We start from the raw sequence: 23,723 nt of genomic DNA, 5'->3' as shown, positions 1-23,723 counted from the left end.
CTGTCCCATTTCCAGGTGTGAGTTGAGGATGCAGGGGCCAGACGTTTAAAAATACATAGGCTCCACTAAGTGCATGGGGAGGGCAAGAATAAACTGCTACAGCATCAGCAGCATGCTCCTATGAACAGATAGTGGAACCTGCATCTCCAGAGGGTTATGAATCATTCAGTGTCTGGCTCCAAAGTGTCTGCTGGGGCACACAGTGACATTTCTGTGTCCCATTAAGCTCTGGAAATTTTTACAGCATGCCAGCAGTGAAACACAGGCTTAGAATCACAGAATAGTTTGAGTTGGAAGGGACCTTCAAAGCTCATCCAGTCCAACCCCCTGTAATGAACAGGCACATCCTCACCTGGAGCAGATTCCTAGAACCACATCCAGCCTGGCCTGGAATGTCTCCAGAGGTGGGGCATTCATCTGCTCTCTGGCACAGGGCAGCCTGCGCCAGTGTCTCACCACCCTCACTGCTTGCAAAGCCATGCCCAGCCTGTGTTGTGCTGCAGTGCCCAGGATTGAGCTCACCCCAGCCCCGAGGGCTCCCCAGCCCATGGATGGGGTCAAGACAGCTCTGCCCATGGCCCACCAGAGTTTGGGGTTTTCCATGTTATGTCTCCAGCCCAGAGAAAGGTGAAAAAGGGAAGATCTGAGATGCTGCTGGAGTCCTGGAAAGAAGGTCTCCAGTCCCAGCTGCCAACATGGGGTCAAGAAAAGCACCTGTATTGTCCTCAATGTGTGTTTTTCAGGCCCAAAGCTCTCAGCTGCAAAGGCAAGGAGGTGGAAAACGTTTTCAACATCCGGACGCCTGAAGATGCCAGCCGTGTGGTGAAGCTGGCCACCAGCAAGAACGTGGTTATTGTGGGAGCATCCTTCCTGGGTGAGCGCTCATTCCGCAGTGTCCATGTCTCACTGTCCCATCTCCCTGCGGACTTTATCCAGTCCCTTCCACAGTTTGTCACTGCTTGGTTAGAGGTAACCCCTTGCCCAAACTGGACCTTGGGGTTGTCCAACTTCCAGCCCCAGGTGTAGAAGAGAATCTGTGTGGAGACCTCAGAGCAGCCTTCCAGTATTTGAAGGGGGCTACAAGGATGCTGGAGAGGGGCTCTTCATCAGGGACTGTAGCGATAGGACAAGGGAGAATGGATTCAAACATAAAGAGGAGAGATTTAGGTTAGATATAAGGCAGAAGCTCTTCCCTGTGAGGGTGCTGAGGCGCTGGCACAGGGTGCCCAGAGAAGCTGTGGCTGCCCCATCCCTGGCAGTGTTCAAGGCCAGGCTGGAGACAGGGGCTTGGAGCAAGCTGCTCTGGTGGAAGGTGTCCCTGCCCGTGGCAGGGGTTGGAGCTGGAGGAGCTTCAAGATCCCTTCAACCCAAACCAGTCAAATGGTTGGAACCCCAGATCTCCCTGTAGACCAGCTTCAGCCTCCTCAGCTGGGATGGGGAGAGACTGCTCCTCTGCTGCTGTCCCCACTGGCTCTTGGACCTGCTTCTGTTCCGCAGGGATGGAGGTGGCCGCCTACCTCACGGAGAGGGCCCACTCGGTGTCCGTGGTGGAGCTCGAGGAAGTGCCCTTCAAGAAGTCCTTTGGGGAGAGGGTTGGCCGTGCTGTCATGAAGGTGACCTTGCTTTCCCACCCTTGCTTTGGTTTTAGTGACAGTGGGTTCTGCTTGTCTCACTCGGGGCACTAATTTATTATCTGATGTTTATTGATTAAGCTGTGATGGCAGCAGTGACTAGACAGGACGAACAGGCTGTGTCTTACCCTCTCTTGATCCATGTGTGCTATAGAACACCTTCTTCTGGACACATGTTGGGGGGGGAGCTGGTGCTGACCCCTGTTTGCAACACGGGTTGAGGAGAGTCCAGAGGGTGATCAGGGCAGTGCAGGGGGCACAGGAACACCAGGAGCAGTGGTGATTTGGGGTCCTGATGTCCCCTGCTTTGTCCCATGTCCCCTCTCCAGATGTTTGAGAGCAACAGGGTGAAGTTCTACATGCAGACAGAGGTGTCAGAGCTGCGGGAGCAGGAGAGCAAGGTATGGTGTGGGCAGGGGCTTGCCGGAGTCACCACCACAGCCTCCCCCCGGGCGCTGCTCTCTTCATTGCTGAGGTTCTGAGCTTTCCTAGCCCTGAAATTCATATTCCTGGGGGTTGTCCCCCAGGAGCATCGTGCTCCAGTGTGGCACGCAGGGTGCTGCCATTGCTCCCACCCTCCTGCTGCCATTGGAAGGGGTTATGGTCACACTGCAGGTCAGAAGTGAAGTGAGCTGTCAGTTTGGCATGCTCCTATTACAGGTTTGGGGTTTTTTTTGTCCTAAAATAACCGTGCTGTCCCCCCCATGTCTCACGCAGCTGAAGGAGGTGGTGCTGAAGAGCGGGAAGGTGCTGCGTGCCGACGTGTGTGTTGTTGGCATTGGTAAGGGACTGTACCTGCAGGTGCAGAGCCCATGGGGCCGCTGCGACTCTGCTTGGTGGAGGGGCCGTGGCAGCAGTGGGTCCTGGAGGGTGGTGGTGATGTGCCAGCTCTGCACAGTGCTCCCACTGCAGTGGGGCTCTGTAGGGCCCCTTTCCCTTGGCATAGACAAGTTGTCCAGGCAAGGGGCAGATGTGTGGCCTGGGGGTCACCCCAAGGCTGTGGGGGTGCCCGGCTGCCATGCCAGCAGTTCTTCCCTGCTCCCACAGGTGCAGTCCCAGCAACGGGCTTCCTCAAGCAGAGTGGCATAAACATCGACTCCAAAGGCTTCATCGTGGTCAACAAGGTGAGCCTGGAGGGCAGCCCCTGCCAGGGGAGAGCAGGAGGAGCTGAGTGCTCTCCTCCAAGATGAGCTTCTTTGCAGCTCCAAACTGCTGCTGCAGGGGGGGGTTATCCAAGATGCGCAATGCTGGAGCGCCTGGGACCTCCCCTGCAGCCCTGGGTGCTGTGGCCTGGGTCCAGCCCTGAGCTGCCCTGGGATGGTGTGGGTATTTTTGGGGGAAAATCATTTCAAGGATCCCAGAGGATCTCATCTTCCCTCATCACCACCAGCGACTCCAGTACAAGTGGTGTTGGTGCTGATGGATGGTGTGTGCTACGAGGCAAGAGCGTGTCGGGGCACTGGGGCTCCTTGCTCATATGTGCAATGAGCCAGGCTCTATTTCAAACCCTGTCAGACCCCAGCCTTCTAAGAGGGGCTCCAGGACACCAATCCATGTGTCTCTTTACTGGGTATCCCACTGGCAGGTCGTCTCTGTGGTCTGCGTGGGAAGTGGTGGATCAAATCCCCCCACGGGCTCCCAGAGTTGAGCAGAGGCTGCATGGTGTTTCTGGGGACCGCACAGCTCTGGAGCAGTTCCCTGTGTCTGTTCACGGAGGGTGCAGACCCCACTGCGCCCACTTCTGCTTCCTCCTGCAGATGATGCAGACCAACGTCCCAGGAGTGTTTGCGGCCGGTGACGCTGTCACATTCCCACTGTCCTTGAGGAATAATAAGAAGGTGAATGTCCCTCACTGGCAGATGGCCCACATGCACGGTAGGTGCTTCACAGCCCCTTGGCTTCACAACAGCAAATTGCTTATGGGAAAGAGCCTTTTCCATACCCCCAGGAGATTTCCAAACCCACTGGCAAGAGATTGAGGCAACTGCCAGCAGGGGAGCTGGGTAGTTGTGTTTAACAGTTTGAAGCATGTGTATTTGATGCTGTTCTATGCCTTTGTTTGTCAGCCTCTTGATGTCCTCTTGATGTGCATTGCCTAACAATGCCTGAGACCTTTCTCCCTTCCATGCCAGCAAGCCTGAAAACCCTGGTGTAATCCTCTGCCCTCAAGCTTTCCAACCCCATGAGGAGGTTGACCTCTGTGAGGGTGTCCTAGGTGAGAAGGTTTGGAACCACACCTCCAACATTAGCCTTTGGACACAGCCCCCTTTAACGCTGGCCCAGACATGCCATGAGGATGATTGGGGACTGGAGCACCTCCGGTATGGAGCCAGGCTGAAAACACTGGGAGTGTTCATCCTGGAGAAGAGAAGCTGCGTGGAGGCTTCAGAGCAGCTTCCAGAGTCTGAGGGGATGCTGGACAGGGACTCTTCATTAGGGACCATAGCGATAGGACGGGGTGATGGGTTCAAACTGAAACAGCAGAAGTTCAGGTTGGAGATAAGGAAGAAGTTCTTTACTGTGAGGGTGCTGAGGCGCTGACACAGGGTGCCCAGGGGAGGTGCCCAGGGTGCCCACTGCCCCATCCCTGGCAGTGTTCAAGGCCAGGTTGGACAGGGCTTGGAGCAAGCTGCTCTAGTGGAAGGTGTCCCTGCTCGTGGCAGGGGTTGGAGCTGGATGATCCTAAGTTCCTTTTCAACCCCCAAACCATTCTGTGATTCTATGGTTCTATGCCTCTGTGGGTAAGGACTGTCCCCTAACAGCCTCTATGCCCTCGGGGGTGGTGCTGGTGGTTATCCATCCCATCCCTGTTTGTGGTGGGAGCTCAGTGAGCTCTCAGCCCTGCCACTGTTACAGAAGCTGTGTTGAACCAGGCTCAGTAGCACATGGCTCATGTCAGTGGAGGTGATGGGTCAGTAGGAGCTGCAGTGCCAGGGAGGAGTCCAAGCCCAGGCCTGGGCCATGCCATGCATTGCGCTTTCTTGTTGGCACTCTTGCTTGTTGCTGTGTAATCTTTTATTTCCCCTAAGCAGAAGATCGTGGTCTCCCTGTACTCTGGGACTGGAGATGTCAATGCTGTCCTGTGGCTGAGGGCAGAGCACAACACCTGCCCCAGCACAGAGCTGCCCTGCTCACTCTGCTGCTTTTCTCTTTCAGGCCGTGTAGCTGCACTGAACATGCTGGCCCATGGCGTGGAGCTCAGCACAGTCCCATACCTGTGGACTGCGATGTTCGGGAAGAGCATCCGATATGCGGGTAAGGGGCTCCCTGAGCCTGCTGAAGGGTTTGTGCTGGTGGAGGTGTGCTGGGATAGAGCAGCCACAGCCATCTCTCTTGCTGCGGACCCTTCGTGCCAGCCTCTGCTTCAGGTCTGCTTCCCTTCCTGCCTCCAAAACCTGGTCTGCTCATGGCCATGTGTGCAGGCCAGAGGGATGGCTGTGGTCACAGGGGGTGGCCCAAGCACAAACAGTGTCTCTCAACTCTGAAGAAGAAGGGGTGCTTTTTGGTACCCTCATCTAGTGCTGGCCTCTTGGTGACTGCAGGATGCTCTTCTTGTAGCTCTGGATTGAAACATCCTGTCTTAGGGAATTGTTGCTGAATCCACCTCTTCTTCTCTGCCTTCCAGGTCATGGGGAAGGATTTGATGATGTTGTCATTCAGGGAGATTTAGATGAACTGAAGTTTGTGGCATTTTATACCAAGTAAGTGTTTCTCTTCTCCATATTCATCCACAGACGTTCCAATAAGCTTGTTCTGTTAGGCTGAAAAGTATTTTTGCCAGAGCTTCTGCCTGAGGCTTTGTTCCTCTCTGGACACTGAGGCTGCAGGACACTAATAAAGGGCCCCAGAGAAACGATGTGCTAAGAGTAAAGCAAGTTAATCTGGTCTTTGGACCTAATGTCTCTGCCAGGTATAAGCACTTGGTCTGTTCACAAAGTATCAGAGCAGATAATAGCTTCTATTAATGGGTTGCTGGAAATCCCCATCAAACTTTTCCTCCCCGTCTCATCACTGTGCTAATGATTTTGGCCAGGGCTGGGCTGGGAGCATGGGTATCACTGCTCCTGGCATGGGTTGACAGATTAAGCTCAAACCCCCTCTTCTGACAAGCTGTGAAGTTCAGCAAGAGTTCAGGAGCTTGTGTTACACCTGTGTGGAACTCAGCTCCCCCCCCGGCTGGGAGCCTGGCTGGGAATACTTGCCGGGGATGTGCTGACAGCCAGGATGTGCTGCCCCAGTGCTCCTGAGCCACGAGAGCCACGGCAAGACTGTGCACTGTGATTTATCCCTAAATATCTGCTGCTCTTTATTCTTGTGCTGCTCCTGTCCTGTCCCAGACTGAAATCTGCGGCCACGGGGTCCTCCTCATGCCTGGAGACGGGCGGGTTTTCTACAAGTGCTTTCTAATGTGGGGATCGGGAGAGTGAAACCAGGGAAGTGAAGGTCTGCAGGGCACAGCGCTCAAACCGCCTGTGGCAGCAGCAGGCAGAGCTCATCTCACCAGGGCTCTCCGTCCCTCTGTCTCCTGCCCAGTGTCCCTTACAGCATCCCCTCTATGTCCCCCTCTCCAAGAGCAGCCACTTGCTCCCATTGTCTGCAGTTGGATGTGGCCACCAGGTTTGGAGAGACACAGGGCTCCCTTTATCAGGCCATGGCAGGAGCAGCCAGGTCCCCAGCACTCACCTTCCTTCTCCTGGTGCCTCGGATAGAAACCTGCTGCAGGCAGCAGGGCTCCACCATCCGCCACCCTTTGCACGTGCTTCACCTCTGAGCTCCCCTTGGCCAAAACCTCCTGCCAGGGTGGGTTTGTGCCCATGCTGGGGATAGCTGCTGCCGGGGAACATCCCCCTTCTCCAGCCTCAGCCATGGGGCTGTCACTCCCTACCCTCTCGATGTTCTGAAGTTCATTTAAATCACACAATGCCAAAGCAGCTTTTTAAAATGTACCGTTTGTTCCGTGGGTGTCAGCTGTGGGGGATAAACCCCGGGTTTGGCAGTTTTGCGGGAGGGGTTTGCAGCACTGTGTGCACTGCATCCTTGTGAAGCCACCGCACAGCCACTGCACTATCCCATCTCGTGTCTGCTGCAGCACGACAGGGCCAGGCACCCACGACCTGCCCCGGTACACATTTCCTTCCAGCATATCATCTTCTTTGAAGCCTTGATTCCCCCTTTCCATGCTGGAGCTTTCAGCCATTTATTCCAGCCCCGATTAGAGAGGAAATGTCAGGTTGCTTTAATTAAACATCTGTAGAGCCTTCAAAGGAGAGCCCCACAGAAGGTGCATAATCCCTGCTCTGTGCAGCCCAGCTCAGCATGCCTGGGCAGACCCACTGGCACACAGGGGTGCTGCCCAGTTCTCTGACGTTCTGCCACCCGGGAGGGGCTCTGGGGATGTCTGTTGGGTACCAGGGTGGCATCACCCCCTGAGAGCCAGAGGTGCCAGGGGAGTGCTGGCCAGCTCCTTCCCACTGCTTTGCTCGGCTGCAGTCCCAGTCCCTGCCTCTGTGAAAGCATTTCTTCCTCTTCTCATCTGGTGTCAGTTCTTCTGGTTGGTGCTGATGCTTTTTGATTGGGGACGCTGCCCCAAACGGACAATCCCCTCGTGTTTCCTTCTGCTGTGCCCACCTGATGGTTTGGGCTCTCCTCCTCCTGGTGCACGCTGTCAGGGAAATCCTGACCTCCTGCCTCTCCCCTCTCTCAGCACAGGGCAGCAGCATCAGGATCACCTCCCTGGCTGGCAGCAACCACTGGGCATCCCTGCTGATGTCCAGGGCTTTATCCACCTTTGCTGGTGTTTTCTCACAGCTTCCAGGGTGCCCCAAGCTGTCCCCATCCCTTGGGCACCCTAGTGACGCTCACCACGCCAACACGTGTGAGAACACGGTGGGGCCAGCCTGCTGTGCCAGCTCCCAGCCTTCTCTTGACCCTCGTCCCACCCCATCAGCACAGGCCCCATGGTGTCCACACCTTGGGATGGGTCCAAGGTGCTTCTCCGCTTCCTGCTTCTCTCCAGCATGTGCTTCCTGGGTGCTGGAGCTGTGCTTGTGCAGGGCTGCTCTAACCCCATGCTCTGCCTGGCCCTAGGAGTGACGAGGTGGTGGCTGTGGCCAGCATGAACTACGACCCCATTGTGTCCAAGGTGGCCGAGGTCCTGGCTGCCGGCAGGACCATCCGGAAGCGCGATGTGGAGTAAGTAGTGGTGCTGTGGGAACTGGCAGTGCCGGGGCAGGGGCCCAGGGGCCAGGGGTGCAGGGCAGGGCTGAGCACCCCAGGGCAGGACCCCGGCGGCACTGGGCAGCTCCCCCCACTGCTCCCCTCTCTGTAGCCTCCTGCCCCGCTCACTCGGCCCCCCTGTCACTGTCCCCCCCCTCCCCCAGCTGCCTCCAGCTCTCGCACCCTGCACACAAGGGGTTTGTCTTGAACACCAGGACCCAAATCCTTGCACAGATCCTATGGGACAGTGGTGCTCAGAGCATCAAGCACCCCTGGGACCATGCTGAGGGTTCACCCAGCCACCAGGCAGCATCACGCCCAACGCCCCCAGTGCATCGGGAAGCACTTGCTGGCTGGGAGGGAGGTGGCATCTCATGGGCAGCCTGGCTGGCCCTTGTGGTGGGGCTCAGCGAGCCTGGAGGAGGCCGGATCACCTAAACCTGAATGTCTTCTCTCTGTCTCCCGCTGCTTTCGCTCCTTTCAGGCTGTTTGTTCGTCACGGCAAGTACGTTCGCTTTGGGATCCTGGGTGCACTGGGTGTGGGGCTGGGGGTGGCTGCCATGTCCCCTTTGCAGCTGCCTTTTGGCTGGGATGCTGCTCGGAGAGGGAGATGCCCGCCCTTGGGTGACTTCCACAGGAATTCCCAGCTGAATGCAGGAAGGGCTTGTTTTGGGGGAAAAAAACCTCAACCACCACTGTTTGAGCTCAGTTTGAGGTGGAATTGAGGATCTGCACATCATGTTTTGGGTAGGTGTAGTGACACATGAGTGAGGGTGGAGAATGGGGCACAGCCCATGGGACCGGTGTCCAGCACTGAGGGCAGTGCCCAGACGCATCAGGAACAGTCTTGCACGTGCTGGGAAGCCTCTCACAGTGCTGCTGGTTTGTTTTCTCTTTTAGAACTGGAGACATGTCCTGGCTGACAGGAAAAGGCTCCTAATGCTGCTGGTGGCTGTGCCCTCCTGGTGCTGCACTCTCTGTGGGGAGATGGGCTGGCAGCTTCACAGAGGAATGGGAACACCGTGGCTGAGTCACTTCCCCTTCAGACCCAGATGAGCCTGGCCCCGGTCACTGTGCACTCACCACCCCCTGCCCCGCTGCCTCCCAGGCTGGGGCTCTGCTCCTGCAATTCCCATGGGATGCTGGAAAAGCAGCCCCCACAGAGAGCAGGGCTCGGCACTGGTGGTGGGCACGGGTGCTGCAGATGCTGACAACAGACTGGGAGTCCCCAGCAAGACCCTTGCCCCCGTAAGCAGCGTGCCTTTTGTTGCTCCTTGTGCTTTCAAGCATGTGGCCCCATCCCCAATCCCCTTTGTTCCCACAGAGTTCTGATGTGCATCCCCGCAGAGCCGGACCTCTGCTCCCCCTCCGCATGGCTCAGCACTGCCATGGCTGTCCCCGTGCCCACCCAGCTCAGGAAGTGTGGGGACGGGCAGGGATGGGGTCACACCGGGGGTCTCTGTACAGCCCATGCTGGAGTCTTGCCCCTTCCCCACGCTGGTCGCCCCATCCAGCCCTAGCAGAGGTGGTCCCTGCCCAGGCCGAGGGCTCTAGAGCTCATCAGTCTCCAGCATCAGCAGCACCCCCCATGCCAGCACAGCCGAGGGGCTGGAGCTGCTCCCAGCTTTTGGGGCAGCTCTCGGTCAGTGTCGGTGTGAGTGCGGTGCGGAGCGGGGTCTCCCTGCAGAGGTGTGAGGGCAGCCCCCAGCCTGGGGCAGTGCCTCAGCCCTGGGCTGTCCTGAGCGATGAATGAAATGTTCCTCAATGACAAGTAGCTGGAGGGGATCCTCCGGCCTCCATCGCTCCTTGCTCCTGACAAGGCGGCATTTCCCATCTTGGCTTCCCATGCCGGTGCTCTGCTGTTGTGTTCTCTGCCCCTTGCTGAAGAACCTTATCTCCAGCTCAGGAGCGGACCTGGCCAGCCCGCAGCCCTGTGCCAAACAGCCCAGCAGAGCCGGGGGGGCAAGAACCCCCCTTGGAGAGCCCCCAGTGCTCTGCCCAGGTGTCTCCCCCCACAGTCAGTGTTTTACTCCAAGCCCAGAGCAAGATGATTTATATTTTTAATTGGATCCCCTCTGTGGATTAAAGTAGTGCTATTCTTGGGATCTGGATCATCTCCGGTTCCTTCCAAGGCCTTGGGTCATCCTTGCAGGTTGGCCGGTTGGTGCAATCACTGCTGTGGAGGCTTCCCATTTGTGTCCAGGTCATCTGGATTTACTTCCAGACTTCCTTTTTGCCAGGTAGAAACAGCACCAGTTGTCTGTGCTTTGGCTCTTCTGCTTTCACTGCAAGGCTTTTCGCAGGCAGTGTGACCAGAGGGGACAGCAGATGAGGATGTGCATGCTCCAGCACTCAGCAGCCAGCAGAGGCCTCTTCTTGAACCGTTACATATCTGCAGGATCCACAAGGGGATGTGAGTGTGCAAGTCTCATCCTAGGTCCATGGGGCAAGCACAGCTTCTCTGGGCACCCTGTGCCAGCCCCTCAGCACCCTCACAGGGAAGAACTGCCTCAGAAGTTAGGGTTGGAAGATTATCCAGTTCCAGTATCTGGGAAACTGCCTAGTGAGAAGCAGAGATTATTTTAAATGAAGGCTTAGGGCATGAAGGAGCTAAGAAAACCCTGTCCCTTGGTGTGGTGCCACCAAAGGGGTCCCAGGTGTGCGGGAAGGGAAGGGGCGCTGTGCCCACTATGTGGCTTCTGGGTCCTGCCAGCACATGGGGTGAGATGTGGGCAGGGCAACAGGCAAAAGCCCAGCATCAGAACAGCACCAGCTGTGGGGCTGGGGAGGGGTCACATCTGTGGGGGCAACCCAGGTGAGCATCCTGGAAGGTAGCTGGGTGATGTAGTGAAGCCACATGTGATGGTGCCACTCAGCTGGGGATTGTGAACAAGCTTCCTGAGCCCCAGCTGGGTTTAGAGACTGGTGCTCATTGCCAGTGGGAACAGGGGGTTTCTTAAGAGGTGTAAACTTTCTCTCCTGGTGTGGGGGTTTGAGAGGTGTCCCAGAGGAGGTGGCAGAGAAGACAACACAGCTTTGCCCAGCTCCAGGACATGCTCACCACCGGTAAGCATTAGCCAAGGTGGTGGACAGGATCCAGTACATGTCCTAAGGAAAGCCATGGTGGTGACTGGGGTTTCTCATGTCATGGGGTGATGTTCTAGTCCAGCTGAAACAGCTCCTTCGTAGAAAGGGGCAGCGGGACTTGGCTACAAGAGCACTGGAGAGGGGCTTTGGACAAGGGACTGTAGGGACAGGGCAAGGGGAATGGCTTTAACCTGCCAGAGGGGAGACTGAGATGAGATGCTTTGAAGAAGCATTCCTGGCAAAAAGCATCATCCCTGTCCGGGCCGAATCATTGTCAAGGAGTTCCGGGCAGGAACTGTTGATACAGCCTGGCTGGAGAGGGTGCAGCAGAGCCGGTGCTGCCTGCAGGGAGAACGGGCTGGGGACAGAGTGGTCGGTACCACGGTGATGGAGGGGAGCTGCTGTGTCCTTGTGGCTCCCCCGGGGCCTTGGCGTCCCAGGGGACTGCCGTGCTGTCCCTGGGAGCCGGTGGCCCCGCGCATGAGCCCAACCTGTCATCCCCTTAATCCCTCCCGGCTAATCCCTGCTGAGCCGCGCTGGGGCGAGCAGGGCTCAGTGCTGCCATGGCTGCGCGCACGCCACTGCCCCCCAACCTCCGCCGGGGCTTGGTGGCCTTCAGCGGCTCCCTCTTCATGGACAACAAGACGCAGGACAGCGGCGCTGCCCAGAGGTGCAGCCCAGGTACGCAGCAGGGCTCAGCGGGGCTGTGTCGCTTCATCCCTGTGAGCCTGCCCAGCACCTCACTGAGCACCCGGGTGCTGCTGAGCGGGGTCCCTGCACCCACCCACCAATAAGTGCATTTACTGCTAGCAGCTGCTCCCCAGAGTCCCCCTGAGCGTGGCAGGGGCTCCCTTGGGGCAGTGAGGCCATGCGGGTGCTGAGCAGCCCTGCCCAACCCCTGTCTGCCCTAACTAGCCCACGAGCTGCTGGCCAACCTGCCCCTCCAGATGATGCTCTACTTCAACGCCTGCTACTTCCCCGCGTGGTGCCTGGCGGAGGGAATGATGCTGCAGCTGAAGGTACCGTCCCAGGGAGCATGTGTGGGGTTGAGCCTGCTCCTGCCCAGCCTGCCTGGGCCACACTGAGCAGGGGAGAGGGGACCCTCGTCAAGCTTAATGGGTCCCCCACAAGGCACAATGGCTCACCTCTGGCTCCCAGAAATGAGACCCACCACTGAACTCTAGGCAAGGGAAGGTTAAAGTGGGAGGGCAGAATGAAAACAACACGGATCTCGGCATGGGGCACAAGGAATGGTGCACAGGGGATGGGACACTGGGCATGGGATGCAGGTGTTAGGGCTGGCTGCGATGAGGCTGTGCCCCTGTTCCAGTATCACCTCCTGCCTGGGCACTACCAGTTCCTGCTGGTCACCACTTTCCTCATCCTCTTGCTGGTTGAGGGCTCCCGCCTCTACTTGGGCTACCTGGGGAACCTACAGGAGAAGGTAAGCACCACCTCTGCCCTGGCCTCAAGTCCCCTATTCCTGGTGAGGGGTGGTGTTGCTGTGGCTTTGCTGGATGGTCCCTCACTCAGGACCCGAGCACCCATCACAACCCATTCCTCCTGGAGTCCTGTCTGGAGCCATCCTGGGAGGGAAGCATAAGGGCAAGCAGGACCTGGAGGCAGGGGACAAGGGACTGACTCATTCTCCTGCTGTACCCCTCCCTGTGTCATGGGTGCAATGCTCCAGCACTGGGCTTCACAGTGCCTGAATACACACAGGCACAGCTCTGTGTGGCAGCAATGTCCCAGTGCCCAAGGTGCCAAGGCCAGCAGAGTGGGATAGTGGTCTCCGTACCCCACCGATGGCTTCTGCACCCATGTCACCAGCTCTGCTCCTGCAGGTACCCGAGCTGGCCGGGTTCCTCCTGCTCTCCCTCCTGATCCAGCTCCCGCTCCTGCTCTTCCTGCTGACGGACAGCCAGGTCCTGTGCCTGCCGCTGGAGCTGGCAGTGCACAGCCTGCTCCTGGCCTTCCTCCTGGCCGAGATCGTGGCTGCCTTCCTGGCTCTGCGCACCATGAGCAAGCAGCTGGCAGCACAGTTCTACCTGCGGCAGTGGGAGGAGGGCGGCCGGGATCTGTCAGCGCAGGCAGCCAGGGAAGGACCCTGCTGCAAGACTCCCCCAGCCCACGCTGTCAGCCCCATCAGGGAGCATTAAACAGTGCTCACGGCCCCAGTGCTGCAGTGTTTGTGAGCCAGGCAGTGCAAGGGTGTCCAGAGCAGCCCATGGCACAGACCTCCCCCACTGGGCCCACACAGCCTGGGGAAGGGGAGAGGGGGTTCAGCAGCCCCAAAATGCTGTACTTGTCCTCCAGATCATCAGCCCTGGCAGAGGGCAAGAACCAGGAGCAAGCAAGTCCCAGCCCAGGGCTGCTGGCTTCAGCTCAGCTCCTCAACCCTTCCCATGCACAGCAGAGGAGGGGATAACCCTGCTGCTCCTTGCAGAGGTTCCTAGGATGTGGGTCACCCATCTCAGCTGGAATCACCAAGGGTGCTGGGAGGTGCAAGAGGGGCACCACTAACCCTTTGGAGCCAGCTCCAGTGCTATAGGGAGAGCAGAGCCACCTCCCACTTTCCAAGCAGCTTTATTTTGTTGGGTCCCTGGTTTTCACAGGAACTCCAGGCCCATGGCCATGGGAAAGGGGAAGAAGTGCAGTGCTTCAAGCCTCTCGTGGCAAGCATGGGCCAGCAGCTTCCCAGCAAACCCGAGGCCTCACAGCAGCTCCACTCCAGGCCTGGCTGGGAGCTGCACATGGGGTTCATGCGCCAGGAGCCAAGAACTTCTGCTGATGCAAACGCAGCTCCAGGGCAGGCAGAGCCCCAGCTCAGCAGCACACACACACCAGTGCTGGTCAGGGCCTCCTGCACCCAGGCTGCAGCTGTGTCCCCATCACATCTACCCCAGGTTGCCCTGGAGCACAGGGTGCCTGGTGGAGTGTCCCCGATGGCCCTAAGCTGCAGCTTCACTCTTACCTTTGGGGGGTTTTGCCTGAAAAATGAACAGGAGCATCTCAGTTGCACCAGAGAGAAGGGGAAAGCCCAAGTGGGGGGTCCTGCTCTGCTCAGTCCCATGGGCCAGATCCGTTGTTTGATATTCCCACTCCACTCCTGACTCAGATCAGGCATTAGGGATAGCTTTTTCCCCTCAGGGGAATGGTGCAGCCCTGGGGCAGGTCACCAGGAGATCTGTGTCCTCAGAGGCTTCTAAAACTTAGCCAGATAAAGCTGAAGATGAGCCAAGCCAAGGCTGGCAGCTTTCCTGCTCTGCAGCCCCCCTCCCCAGCACACCCCTTTCTGACCCCCCCAGTTCCCCAGGATGGGCAGCACTGAGCTGACAGCTCCAGCACCCTGAGAGAGCTGCCCTTGGCACATGGAGTTTGGCCAGCTTCAGTTTGGAAGATGAATAATGTCAAGCTGGGTCAGGTTCTGTGGTAAGGTCCTCTCAGGGACTCCCTGTTTTCTAACAGGAGTTGAGGTTGTGGTTCAGGTTTTCCTGCAGGTGGGGCACTGGTCTGGTCCCTCTCTTCCACTGCCACCTGTTGGCATTAAACTTGGAGGAGTTTAGTCTCTCAGGCTCCGCTCAGACCAACCACCGAGACTCAGAACTGCTAAACTGGCATTTTCCCAGATCTCATGAACAGAGTTTTAACCAAGGGGCAGACGATTAAACCTACTTGCAAAACTTGCCTCCAACCTCATCTCTTAAAAGTGGCCCCATCCTTACCTCCTCAAACTTCTCATTCCAATAGAAGTCAGCCTTTGCATCCAGGTAGAGCAGAACTAGGTCACAGACCACCGTGGCCTGGAGACAAGACAAGCACAGCAGCATGGTCAGCAGCAGCACTTCCTATAGGAAAACCAGGCCTCAGCTCCCACCAAGCCCTGCAAACCTGACCTGTCTCCAGCACAAGCCACCCAGGCAGGTCTCTGACCCAGCCTGCTCCCATGAGCTGCACAAGAAGTTAGATGAGATCACCTGGGCAGCAATGCAGGAAAGCAAGACCAGGGCCACGTGGACTGGGATGAGCACATGTGAGGAAAGAGGGGCCAGGGGGATCCAGGCTCCCCAGGGCTCTGCTGGAGGGGAAGAGCCACAGACGCACTCTACAAGAGGCTACCCCACCTCAATGACCACAACAGCGTGCCCGTGCTGGAGCAGGACACTGGCTCCCTCTAGTCAGGGCAGACACACAGAGGAGGTGTTCACTCCTGCAGGTTGAGACAGCTGGAACAGACCAGCCAGCAACACCTCTTCCCAGGGGCACACAGACATCTCCCTCCATGAGCTGTGTCCCAGCAGCGCTCAGGATCTTTGACCCAGCAGCACAACAGAAGGGCATCTAACACCCTGATCTGGACACCAGGGAGCCGTGTGCCGGGGCAGGCAGGGTAACAACGGGCGAGAGACAAATCCCAACCCACAGCTCAGAGAAGCACGTATAGAGAATACTCACAGCACCAAAGAATGCAATGCCAGTGCCAAAGCTCACAGCAGCAGGAATTATGCTGAACTTCCCAGCCTGGTAAGAACAGTGGGTGGAGAGTGGTGAGAGGTGTGGAACAAACCCTGCTGGCAGACTTATTGAAGCCAGGGATGTGCTGGATGACACCAAGGTCAGTTCTCCATAGCTATGAACCCAACTTCTGTCACCTCGACTCAAAACCCCTTTGGCTGCCAAAGAAGGGACTGGGGCAGCTCATGCATTGGTGGCAGCAGAGGTTACTGTGACCCCCTACTCCTGCAGGCACAGTGGGAGCCTCCCTCTTGCTGCAGGAGGCCAGCAGCTGCCACCCACAGAACATCCCCGTGACCAGCAAACAGCCCTAGTGTGATGTGTCCCCCCTGCTCAATGAGTCTGGTATCAGAGATTTCCAGGCTCCTGTCTCATCCCTGGCTGTTCAATCCTGCTCTACATCTCCTGGACCTGATCTCACAACCCAGAAGTGGTGCACCCTGTCTCAAACACCTGCTTCACCCTATTCAGGTAAAAAGGCCACTGCTAAGCATAACAGACCAGCTGTTTACATCTCTCAGGTGGCAAATTCTCTCAGCACAGGCCCCATCTGGCACAGCTGAGTGCCGAGTTTGTCAGTAATACCGCACACTGTGGTGTCAGCCGTCATTATGCCCATGGGTTTTCTCCCCAAGGGTACAGTAAATCAAGAAATCAGAGCTGCCTCCTGTATGTGAAGGGCCTACAGGGATGCTGGAGTGGGACTCTTAGTCAGGGACTGTAGCAATAGGACAAGTGGTGATGGGTTCAAACTGAAACAGGGCCATCCCTAGCAGTATTCAAGGCTAGGCTGGCTGGGGCTTAGAGCAGCCTGGTCTAGTAGGTGTTCCTGACTGTGGCAGGGGATTGGAACTGGATGATCTTAAGGTCCTTCCCAACCCAAACCATTCTGATTCTAAGAAGAGATTAATTGCCCACATTCACAAAAGTTCAGGCTGATCTCCCAGACAACCTCACCTCGCCTACAGGGCCCAGTGCTTCCTGACACCCACATCATCAGTGAGGGAAGCCTCCCTGCTCAGGGCATTGTCAAGAAACTTCCCTTCAAATAGGAGAGACCATTATCTCCCGCTCTGCTTGGAAAACTCTAGGAGGCGGGGAAGGGCTCACCAGGGTGAGAAGCCATGCCAGGAAGGCTGCAGGAGAGGGCAGGCAGGAGCGGTGAGGGACTCAGCCCGGCGGGGACAGCAGTACCTGCCCGTGCACGGAGATGTCAAAGCGGATCCCGTAGAGCTTGAGCAGGGTCCGGTAGAGCCGTCGCTGGGAGTCCCAGTAGTAGGAGGCAGTTCTGTGGGAGACACTGGACGTGGCTCAAAGCCAGGGCAGCTCTGTGCAGGCAGCGGTCCAGTGGCCTGGGACTGCTGGAGCCATGTGCCTGTGCACACCATTCATCCTCCAGCAGGCTGGGACATGGGTGATGCAGCAGCTTGGCATCAGCAGGGGGGCATCAGCATCCACTCAGCACCCAGCCTGGGGTCACTGGGAGCACGCAGGTCCCAGTGTGTCTAGTTCAGGGTCAGCACAGCCGTGAGCTGCCACATGTCCCTGCCCTCCAGCAGGAAATGCCTTCACAGCTCCAAACAGCACAGCCACAGGGTGCAGGAACTATCACAGCACCCCAGGACTGTTACTGCATCCCACTGTCCCTCCTGCTCCTTTCAGAGCACCCATCAGGAAAACTGAGATCTCAAAAGATCACTGTGTGCTCAACATATGGGCCCATGTGGCCACTGTCCCAGCATCCTCACCTGAAATTGTACCTCCTGTCCTGCAAGCTGAAGGAGTACTGAGGCTGGCAGTGAGCCGCAGGGCGATCCAGGTCACAGTCCCATTCAATGCGAACTCCGATGCTCCCTCCCTGCAGAACACATTGCAGCAAAGATTTCACTGGGGATCAGAGATTTGACAAGTTCTTCACTGTTCCAACAGCCACAGATCACACATTCCCTTAACAATTCACGGGTCAGACCTGTCTCCTGCCCCCAGTCCCTTGCACACAGCCATGGGGGATTTGGAGTCATCTTCCATATTAAAGAGAACAAGTACCAGCAGTGCGAGGTCTTCAAAGGTCTCTCCAGCTGCCTCCACCATGTCACGCACGCGGAAGATGGGGCAGGAGGGGCTGAGGGATGGGTCATACGTGCAGCTCTTGAAATAGTAAGGGTCATTGGTCTGCAGAGCATTGCACCTGAGACAGGAGAGAGAGGGGGGAGCCATCACGGGTGGAATGGGAGGTCAGAGAGTCCTGCTGCAGGGCTGAAAAGGAGATTCTCCTGCTGGAGTGGGACTGCTGATGCTCCTGCTCCAAGGGGGAATAGTCATTGCCTCTCGTAAAGCCTCAGCTGAAGAGAGGGTAAAGGGAAACCAGCCCAGAGCAATCATACACGGAGTTACCACCCTTCACACCTGCCATGGTCCTTCCACTCTGTTGGGCTTCAGCTGTAACAGGTATTTTTCTCCTTCTCAGTAGCTGGTGGGGCTCTGTTTTTTACTTTAGTGTGAGAACAATGCTGACAGGAGCAACTAAGTGCGCTACTTAACACTCACTTCCCTCCCTACACTGGGAGGGATGGGGAGGAGAATGGAAAGAATGTAACTCTCACGGGTTGGGATAAGAACAGTCCAGTAACTAAGGTATAACAGAAACCACTACTGCTACCACCAGTAACAATAAAGGAAATAACAAAGGCAGAGAATACAACTGCTCAGCAACAGCCCCACCCCGACCTATACCCAGCTCAACCCGAGCAGCGATCTGGGCCTCCTGGGTAACTCCCCCCAGTTTCTATACTGAGCATGATGTGCTGTGGGATGGAACACCCCTTTGGCTAGTTTGGGTCAGGTGTCCTGTCTCTGCTTCCTCCCAGCTTCCCATGCCCCTCCTCACTGGCAGAGCACTGAAAAGTCTTTGATGGAAGTAAGTGCTACTGAGCAACAACTGAACCATTGGTGTGTTATCAGCCTTGTGCCAAGGCTAAGGTTGAAAACACAGCACTGCACCAGCTACTAAGGAGAAAAGTAAATTACAGCTGAGCCCTTGGGAATGAGTGGCCTCTGTGTGTCACAGGCAGACAGACACCAGGATCTCTCCCTGAGGGCTCCCCATCCCATTGCTCTTACATCTGCCAACATCACCTGTGTGATGGCACAGGGCTTCCAGGACACCCCAGCGAGGCTGTGGGCACAGGGAGGGCTGCAGGGTGTCCTGCTTACCTGGAGAAGTTGAATTTGGTGAAGTGGACAGTATTTCTTATGAAAAGAGTGAAATTCTCCGCCTCAGCCAGAAGAGGTTTCCTGGAAAACCACCGGTGAACTCAGATTGTGCACAGAGGCCAAGGCACGTCCCTGCTCCCCTCACTCCAGTCTCTGCCACAATCCCAGGACTGTGGCTACAATGGACAGTCACAAGAATCTTAACTGACTGGTAGATCAATGTCAAAGGTTTCCCTGGGCCTGGCTGCCCACTGGGCAAGTATGATCAGGCTCCTGGTTACACAGAGGGAAGGAACCTGCTGTCTCCTCAGACTGTGCCTTACCTGGACAGGGTGTTGTTCTCCACGGGACACCAGCCATAGATCTCACAGGTGGAATGTGTGGTGTTGAACATGACACATTTCCCAGTTTTTATCCCTAGAAAGGAGACGATGTATATAATTGCTTTTCCTTTTTGAAACAGCATCTCCACAGCTCCTCTCCTGGGACAGTGCCCTGGCCACAAGCTCGTTCTGAACCACAAAGAACCCTGGCATCATCTTCAGCCTTTCACCCACCCAACACTTTCCCTGTGAAACCTTCTTTCAAGGATGCTGTCATACAAAGACAAGGTGCTGTTTGCTGCTCTGCCCCATGGCCAGGCTGTATTACAAAAGGAAAATCTGCCAATCACACAGTACACTGGTTTCAATTCCAGCAGCCAGTGTCAGAAACAAAGCACTCAACATTTGCTGTGACAGCACCTTGTGCCTGCTCGTGCAGCCAGGACAGGTCGCTGGGTGGTTGTGCCAAGAACAGATGGCTGCAGAGCACTTCAGTGCATGCTCCCAGAAAGCACTAAACTTGTGGTGCCTTTGTGGGCCTGTTTGTTATGAAACGTGAGGAATTCAATGATTTTATGGTTGAGGTTTTTATTTAGCAAAATACCCAGTACCATTGCCATGAACCACTGGCTCTCCCATGGGACAGTCTGCATCTTCCGTGCACATCCCAGCGGGAACAGAGGGGCTCTGAGAGAGACAGAGAGATGTGCTGTCACTGCGCAGCACCCGAGGCCACACGATCACTCACCCACACCCCTGTGCTGCTGCGCCTGCTCCTCTGTGCACGTCCCAAACACTTATAGAAGACATCCGCCACGTCCAGAACCTGGGCAGGCTCCAGGCAGCGAGGAGAGAGGCATCTCCACGGGGCAACCCTTCCCTCCTGTCTCCCTCCTCCACGCTGGAAGCAGAGGAAGCCTCAGGAGCTAGCTTGGATCTTTCAGCTGGGACTTGGAATGAGCACCATTAGGTTCAGGAAGGCCTTAACGGCAGAGCCCATTAGGCACCTTGTAAAGCACCAGCACAGTTCCGCTGGGAAGAGACCCTACATACAGCGGGACACATGGAAAGAGACACACATAGAAAGCTTCACCCTCACTCTGGACCCACCTGAGTGCTGGAGCTCCTATTCTAACACAGAGACAGAGGCGGGGGGGGGGCAACACCTTCCCCCAGCTACTCCCAAGGCCGTCCCAAGAGTCACCAGCCCAACAAACCCAGCTCCCCAGGCCCGAAAGCAGTGGGAAGCCCCAGTTATGGACTCAGAAGAAGAGGGGTGAGTGGGGGTGCCTGTCTGCCCCCACCCCTCCCCACCCCCCCAGGCAGTCTCAGTCCTTTGTTTCAGGTGCGAGACCCACTAAAACAAGCTCTGAAGCACCTTTAGACTGGGGGGGACAGGACAGGATGGTCATGGTCTCAGGGTATGGGAATCATGGGATGCAGAAGAGCATTTCGGGATTGCACAGGATGTTGAGGGGACGGGATGTTTAAAAGAGGAAGAGAAGGCATGGAAAAGGCATGGAAAAGGCATGGAAAAGGCATGGAAAAGGCATGGAAAAGGCATGGAAAAGGCATGGAAAAGGCATGGAAAAGGCATGGAAAAGGCATGGAAAAGGCATGGAAAAGGCATGGAAAAGGCATGGAAAAGGCATGGAAAAGGCATGGAAAAGGCATGGAAAAGGCATGGAAAAGGCATGGAAAAGGCATGGAAAAGGCATGGAAAAGGCATGGAAAAGGCATGGAAAAGGCATGGAAAAGGCATGGAAAAGGCAGGAATCTAGGCAATCTAATTGAAAAACAGAGGGATACAAGATGCAAAGAGCTGGTGTACATGTACAGAGCTGGCTGGTCACGACAGTGGGCTGCACCTCGCCAGCATAGTCTGTCCTGTTGCAGACTCAGCTTCATTCCTAACTACCTTCCCGGTTGAGGGGCCCTATCCCGTTGTGTGTAAGGGTGTATGAGTGCCAGCAGCTGAAGTGGGACCACTGATCACAGGGGCCCATGTGCCTGGCAGCGCTGTAGGCTGTCCAGAAGCAAGCCCACAGGACTACTGGAGGGACCAGCAAGTCCTGCCTGAGTGCTGGAGGGGGCTGGATACCAGACTCAGGACCCTCGCTCCCACTGATGGTCCACCCATAGCTTGCAACACCCCCTTGCAATGCTGTAATAAGCACTTATGAGAGCACTTTGTCTTCCTGATCCAAATCAGATGTCAAGGCTTCAGCCTCCAGAGGGACCCACACAACAGATATTTGCACATCAGCACATCAGTCCAGGTAACAAGACACATGGCAAGTGCCACTTGGCACAGACACTTCTGTCCATTAGGACAAACAATGGTTGGCTCAGGCACAAGGTGCCGGCAGCGGCTTAGCTTGAGTCATCTGCTCCTGTCTGCCCAGCAGAGTGCAGCCTGAGAGAGTTCGGTGCAGGAGCTGGCCTGAATCCAGCCTTAAAGGGAAGATTTCTCCGAGAGAACATATACCATTAAGTGCTGGCTGACTGGGAAACCTTCAAACCTTGTGCTCCATTCCTTCTAATAATAGAACACCAAGATGGAGAGGATTCCAGTCCTGCAGCAGAATTATAAAGGAAACATGACCCGCGTCCACGGCAGGTGTGCAAGAGCATCAGGGAAAAAAGGCAAGTCAGAGATTAGAGAATGTGGCAGCAAGAAACCAAGAATACATGTGAGGTTCAAGAAGGAGCACAGGTAATAGAGATGTTAGCTGGGGGTGGCAGCGCTGGCGCCAGCTGCACTGCAGAGATGGAACAGCAATAAGATAACAGCTTGGCCCACCCGAGCGGTCCTTGCCTAAAGGCAGCAGGAAGCCTGCAGCGACCACACAGTGCCACCACCGCTCAGGAAGCCCAGAGCTGGTGAGCTCCAGCAGCGCATGGTCCTTGCCCCTTGGATGGTGCTGGCTGCACTGCGCGGATCCGTGCCCGTGTGGGTCTGACAGAGCAAGCGACCGAGCAGCAGCGCCGCCAGCCCCGCAGCCCCCGCACTCACCTCGGGGCAGGTGCCCTGCGCTTGCCCGGCAGTAGCGATGAAGTTGGTCACCAGGAAAAGCACGTTTCCTCCCTAGGGGGCAAGGAGGCGCCGTCAGCGAGGACCCGCATCGCGCCCCGCTCAGCACCGGAGGTTCCCACAGTACCTGCGGGGGCCGGGCGTAGTCCGCCGCGTCCCACAGCCGCCGGCCCGAGCCCCGCACCTCGGCGGCCGCCGCCCCCTTCAGCTTGGTGAAGACGGCAGCGCGGGGGGCTCGGTCGGTGTCCTGGTAGCCCTTCCGCACCAGCAGCACCCACCTGCGGGGGGCAGCGGGGCGATGCGCGCTGAGGGGACACCCCGGCCACCCCGCCGCCTCCGGGAGGGCCGGGCCCCGCGTGAGCCGCCCTACCCGAGCAGGTAGCCCAGCGCACCGAGCTGCAGCAGGCGGTGCAGCAGCCCGACCCGCCAGTTCCGCGTCACCGCAAACTTCGCCGTCTTGTAGTCCAGCACACCGCGGCACGGCCCGCACGCCATGGCGGCGGCACCGCTCCGCTCCCGGGGCTCCGCTCCCGGGGCTCTGCCGCAACGGCCCGGCCGCGGTTCCCGCCGCACCGTGGCCCCGCCTCTCGGAGCCTGGCCCCGCCCCTCGGAGCATGGCCCCGCCCCTCGGAGCCTGGCCCCGCCTCTCGGAGCCTGGCCCCGCCCCTCGGAGCCTGACCCCGCCCCTCGGAGCCAAGGCCCGCCCCGTCGCCATGGCAGCAGCGCGGCAGCCCTGGGCCGAAGATGGCGGCGGCGGTAGCGCTGAGCCTTGGCTGCTGCCGGGCCTGCGGCGTGATCCGGCCTCCTGCGGCACCGGGGCCTTGCCCGCGGGGGAGGGAGGGGCGGCAGCACCATGAGGCGTGAGGGACACCCGGGACAGGGCGCTGGGGCCAGCCTGGGCTGTCCCCTCCATCCCCCGGCAGTCACACGGGGCTGTGGTCCCTCACCCAACCCAGTGAAACACCCAAGCCGGGCACAGCAGTTCTGCCTTTCCCAATAGCAAACCCACTGTTTCAGATCAAGTCCCAGCACAGTTTGGGTTGAAGGGACCTTAAAAGTCCCAGCCCCCTACCCCGGGCAGGGACACCTTCACTGGAGCAGCTTGCTCCAAGACCCTGTGTCCAGCCTGGCCTTGAACACTGCCAGGGATGGGGCAGCCACAGCCTCATGGGTTGAGGATCTGCTCCACTGTTGCCAAAGCCATTGAGGAAACCCCCGGCTCATTGAGGTGTGCCCATCGTGTGACATGAGCACACCACTGACAACCTCCTGGCACTTGAATCAACCTTGGACAAATCCCCCCCAATCCCTCCGCTGCCTGAAAGGCAGGAGGAGCCTTGCTCTACCAGTTCCTGGATGGCACGTGGGATTTGCATTACACGAGAGGGAAAATGAAATTACTACAGTGGCCCCTTTCAGCCTCGGAGGCTGGAGAATCTGTTTATTTTAGTGAGAGATTTTTTCTTGTAGTGAAAACTGTACAGAGATTACAACAATTCCTGTACTGATTTGTGAACCAGGAGTGAAATGAAATAAAACTGCTCCTTGTAGTAATTTTGACTCTAAAAAGGGGAAGAACTAGAAAAAGAAATTAAAACATCTGCAATATGTCCATAGACAATGGGTGATTTTACTTAGTTCCAAAGTTTCTACAATCGATCGCAGCTCATAGGTGGCAGTTGGACAGACAAGGGCACAGGCAGA

At 57.1% G+C, this 23,723-nt stretch overlaps 4 protein-coding genes across 14 annotated transcripts in view; 3 read left to right on the top strand and 1 right to left on the bottom strand.

The window, feature by feature from the left end:
• AIFM3 (apoptosis inducing factor mitochondria associated 3) overlaps positions 1-8,830 on the top strand; it is a 35,230-nt gene extending 26,400 nt beyond the window's left edge. For 4 of the 9 annotated variants that reach the window (XM_057411256.1, XM_057411265.1, XM_057411271.1 and 1 more), the window contains 11 exons: positions 744-874; positions 1,498-1,613; positions 1,961-2,032; positions 2,349-2,412; positions 2,679-2,755; positions 3,389-3,506; positions 4,788-4,886; positions 5,257-5,332; positions 7,719-7,823; positions 8,332-8,352; positions 8,748-8,830. In XM_057411256.1, the coding sequence (XP_057267239.1) occupies positions 744-874; positions 1,498-1,613; positions 1,961-2,032; positions 2,349-2,412; positions 2,679-2,755; positions 3,389-3,506; positions 4,788-4,886; positions 5,257-5,332; positions 7,719-7,823; positions 8,332-8,352; positions 8,748-8,787 (919 nt within the window). In that variant the 3' untranslated portion in view covers positions 8,788-8,830. Of the gene's footprint in view, positions 1-743; positions 875-1,497; positions 1,614-1,960; positions 2,033-2,348; positions 2,413-2,678; positions 2,756-3,388; positions 3,507-4,787; positions 4,887-5,256; positions 5,333-7,647; positions 7,973-8,331; positions 8,353-8,747 lie in introns of those variants that run through there. The other 5 variants (XR_008972387.1, XR_008972386.1, XM_057411226.1 and 2 more) reach the window with 5 other exon arrangements.
• A 3,015-nt stretch (positions 8,831-11,845) lies between these two features.
• Positions 11,846-12,537, top strand: LOC130599895 (transmembrane protein 17-like). The gene is made up of 2 exons (XM_057410710.1): positions 11,846-11,953; positions 12,265-12,537. Exons 1-2 carry the CDS (start codon positions 11,882-11,884, stop codon positions 12,535-12,537), a joined length of 345 nt encoding a protein of 114 aa, XP_057266693.1. The 5' UTR covers positions 11,846-11,881.
• Positions 12,538-12,623: 86 nt separating this feature from the next.
• On the top strand, positions 12,624-13,093 carry LOC130599888 (transmembrane protein 17B-like). Its single transcript, XM_057410699.1, has one exon. The coding sequence runs from the start codon at positions 12,740-12,742 to the stop codon at positions 13,091-13,093; it is 354 nt and encodes a 117-aa protein (XP_057266682.1). The 5' UTR covers positions 12,624-12,739.
• Positions 13,094-13,791: 698 nt separating this feature from the next.
• Positions 13,792-22,517, bottom strand: P2RX6 (purinergic receptor P2X 6). 3 transcript variants are annotated; one of them, XM_057411206.1, is made up of 12 exons: positions 22,390-22,517; positions 22,147-22,297; positions 22,002-22,073; positions 19,597-19,672; positions 18,986-19,079; positions 18,663-18,743; positions 17,496-17,637; positions 17,198-17,307; positions 16,644-16,737; positions 15,390-15,455; positions 14,660-14,737; positions 13,792-13,924 (listed from the first exon to the last, which is right to left on the bottom strand). In XM_057411206.1, the coding sequence occupies exons 1-12, from the start codon at positions 22,512-22,514 to the stop codon at positions 13,886-13,888; spliced, it is 1,128 nt and encodes a 375-aa protein (XP_057267189.1). In that variant the 5' UTR covers positions 22,515-22,517; the 3' UTR covers positions 13,792-13,885. The 3 variants fall into 3 exon arrangements, 2 of the variants coding, with proteins under 2 accessions (XP_057267189.1, XP_057267178.1); XM_057411195.1 differs by lacking the exon at positions 13,792-13,924 and adding an exon at positions 14,323-14,471; XR_008972383.1 differs by lacking the exon at positions 13,792-13,924 and having other exon boundaries at positions 14,663-14,737; positions 16,560-16,737.
• Positions 22,518-23,723: the final 1,206 nt, after the last annotated feature.

This window comes from Pezoporus wallicus, unplaced genomic scaffold, assembly GCF_028554395.1.
Source record: "Pezoporus wallicus isolate ANWC-B61680 ecotype Strahan unplaced genomic scaffold, APGP_CSIRO_Pwel_v1 contig_8226, whole genome shotgun sequence".
Classification (NCBI taxonomy): domain Eukaryota; kingdom Metazoa; phylum Chordata; class Aves; order Psittaciformes; family Psittacidae; genus Pezoporus; species Pezoporus wallicus.
The sequence above is the reverse complement of the archived record's forward strand: the minus strand, read 5'-3'. Positions and strand labels throughout refer to the sequence as shown.

Excerpts from the sequence above, each read along its gene's own strand:
- LOC130599895 (XM_057410710.1), top strand. The coding sequence starts at position 11,882 with ATGATGCTCTACTTCAACGCCTGCTACTTCCCCGCGTGGTGCCTGGCG. Across the intron at positions 11,954-12,264 it reads GAATGATGCTGCAGCTGAAG|TATCACCTCCTGCCTGGGCA; the intron begins GTACCGTCCCAG and ends CCCCTGTTCCAG.
- LOC130599888 (XM_057410699.1), top strand. The coding sequence starts at position 12,740 with ATGGCTTCTGCACCCATGTCACCAGCTCTGCTCCTGCAGGTACCCGAG.
- P2RX6 (XM_057411195.1), bottom strand. The coding sequence starts at position 22,514 with ATGGCGTGCGGGCCGTGCCGCGGTGTGCTGGACTACAAGACGGCGAAG. Across the intron at positions 18,744-18,985 it reads GAGAACAACACCCTGTCCAG|GAAACCTCTTCTGGCTGAGG; the intron begins GTAAGGCACAGT and ends GTGGTTTTCCAG. Across the intron at positions 14,472-14,659 it reads GGAATGAGAAGTTTGAGGAG|GTGGCAGTGGAAGAGAGGGA; the intron begins GTAAGGATGGGG and ends TAATGCCAACAG.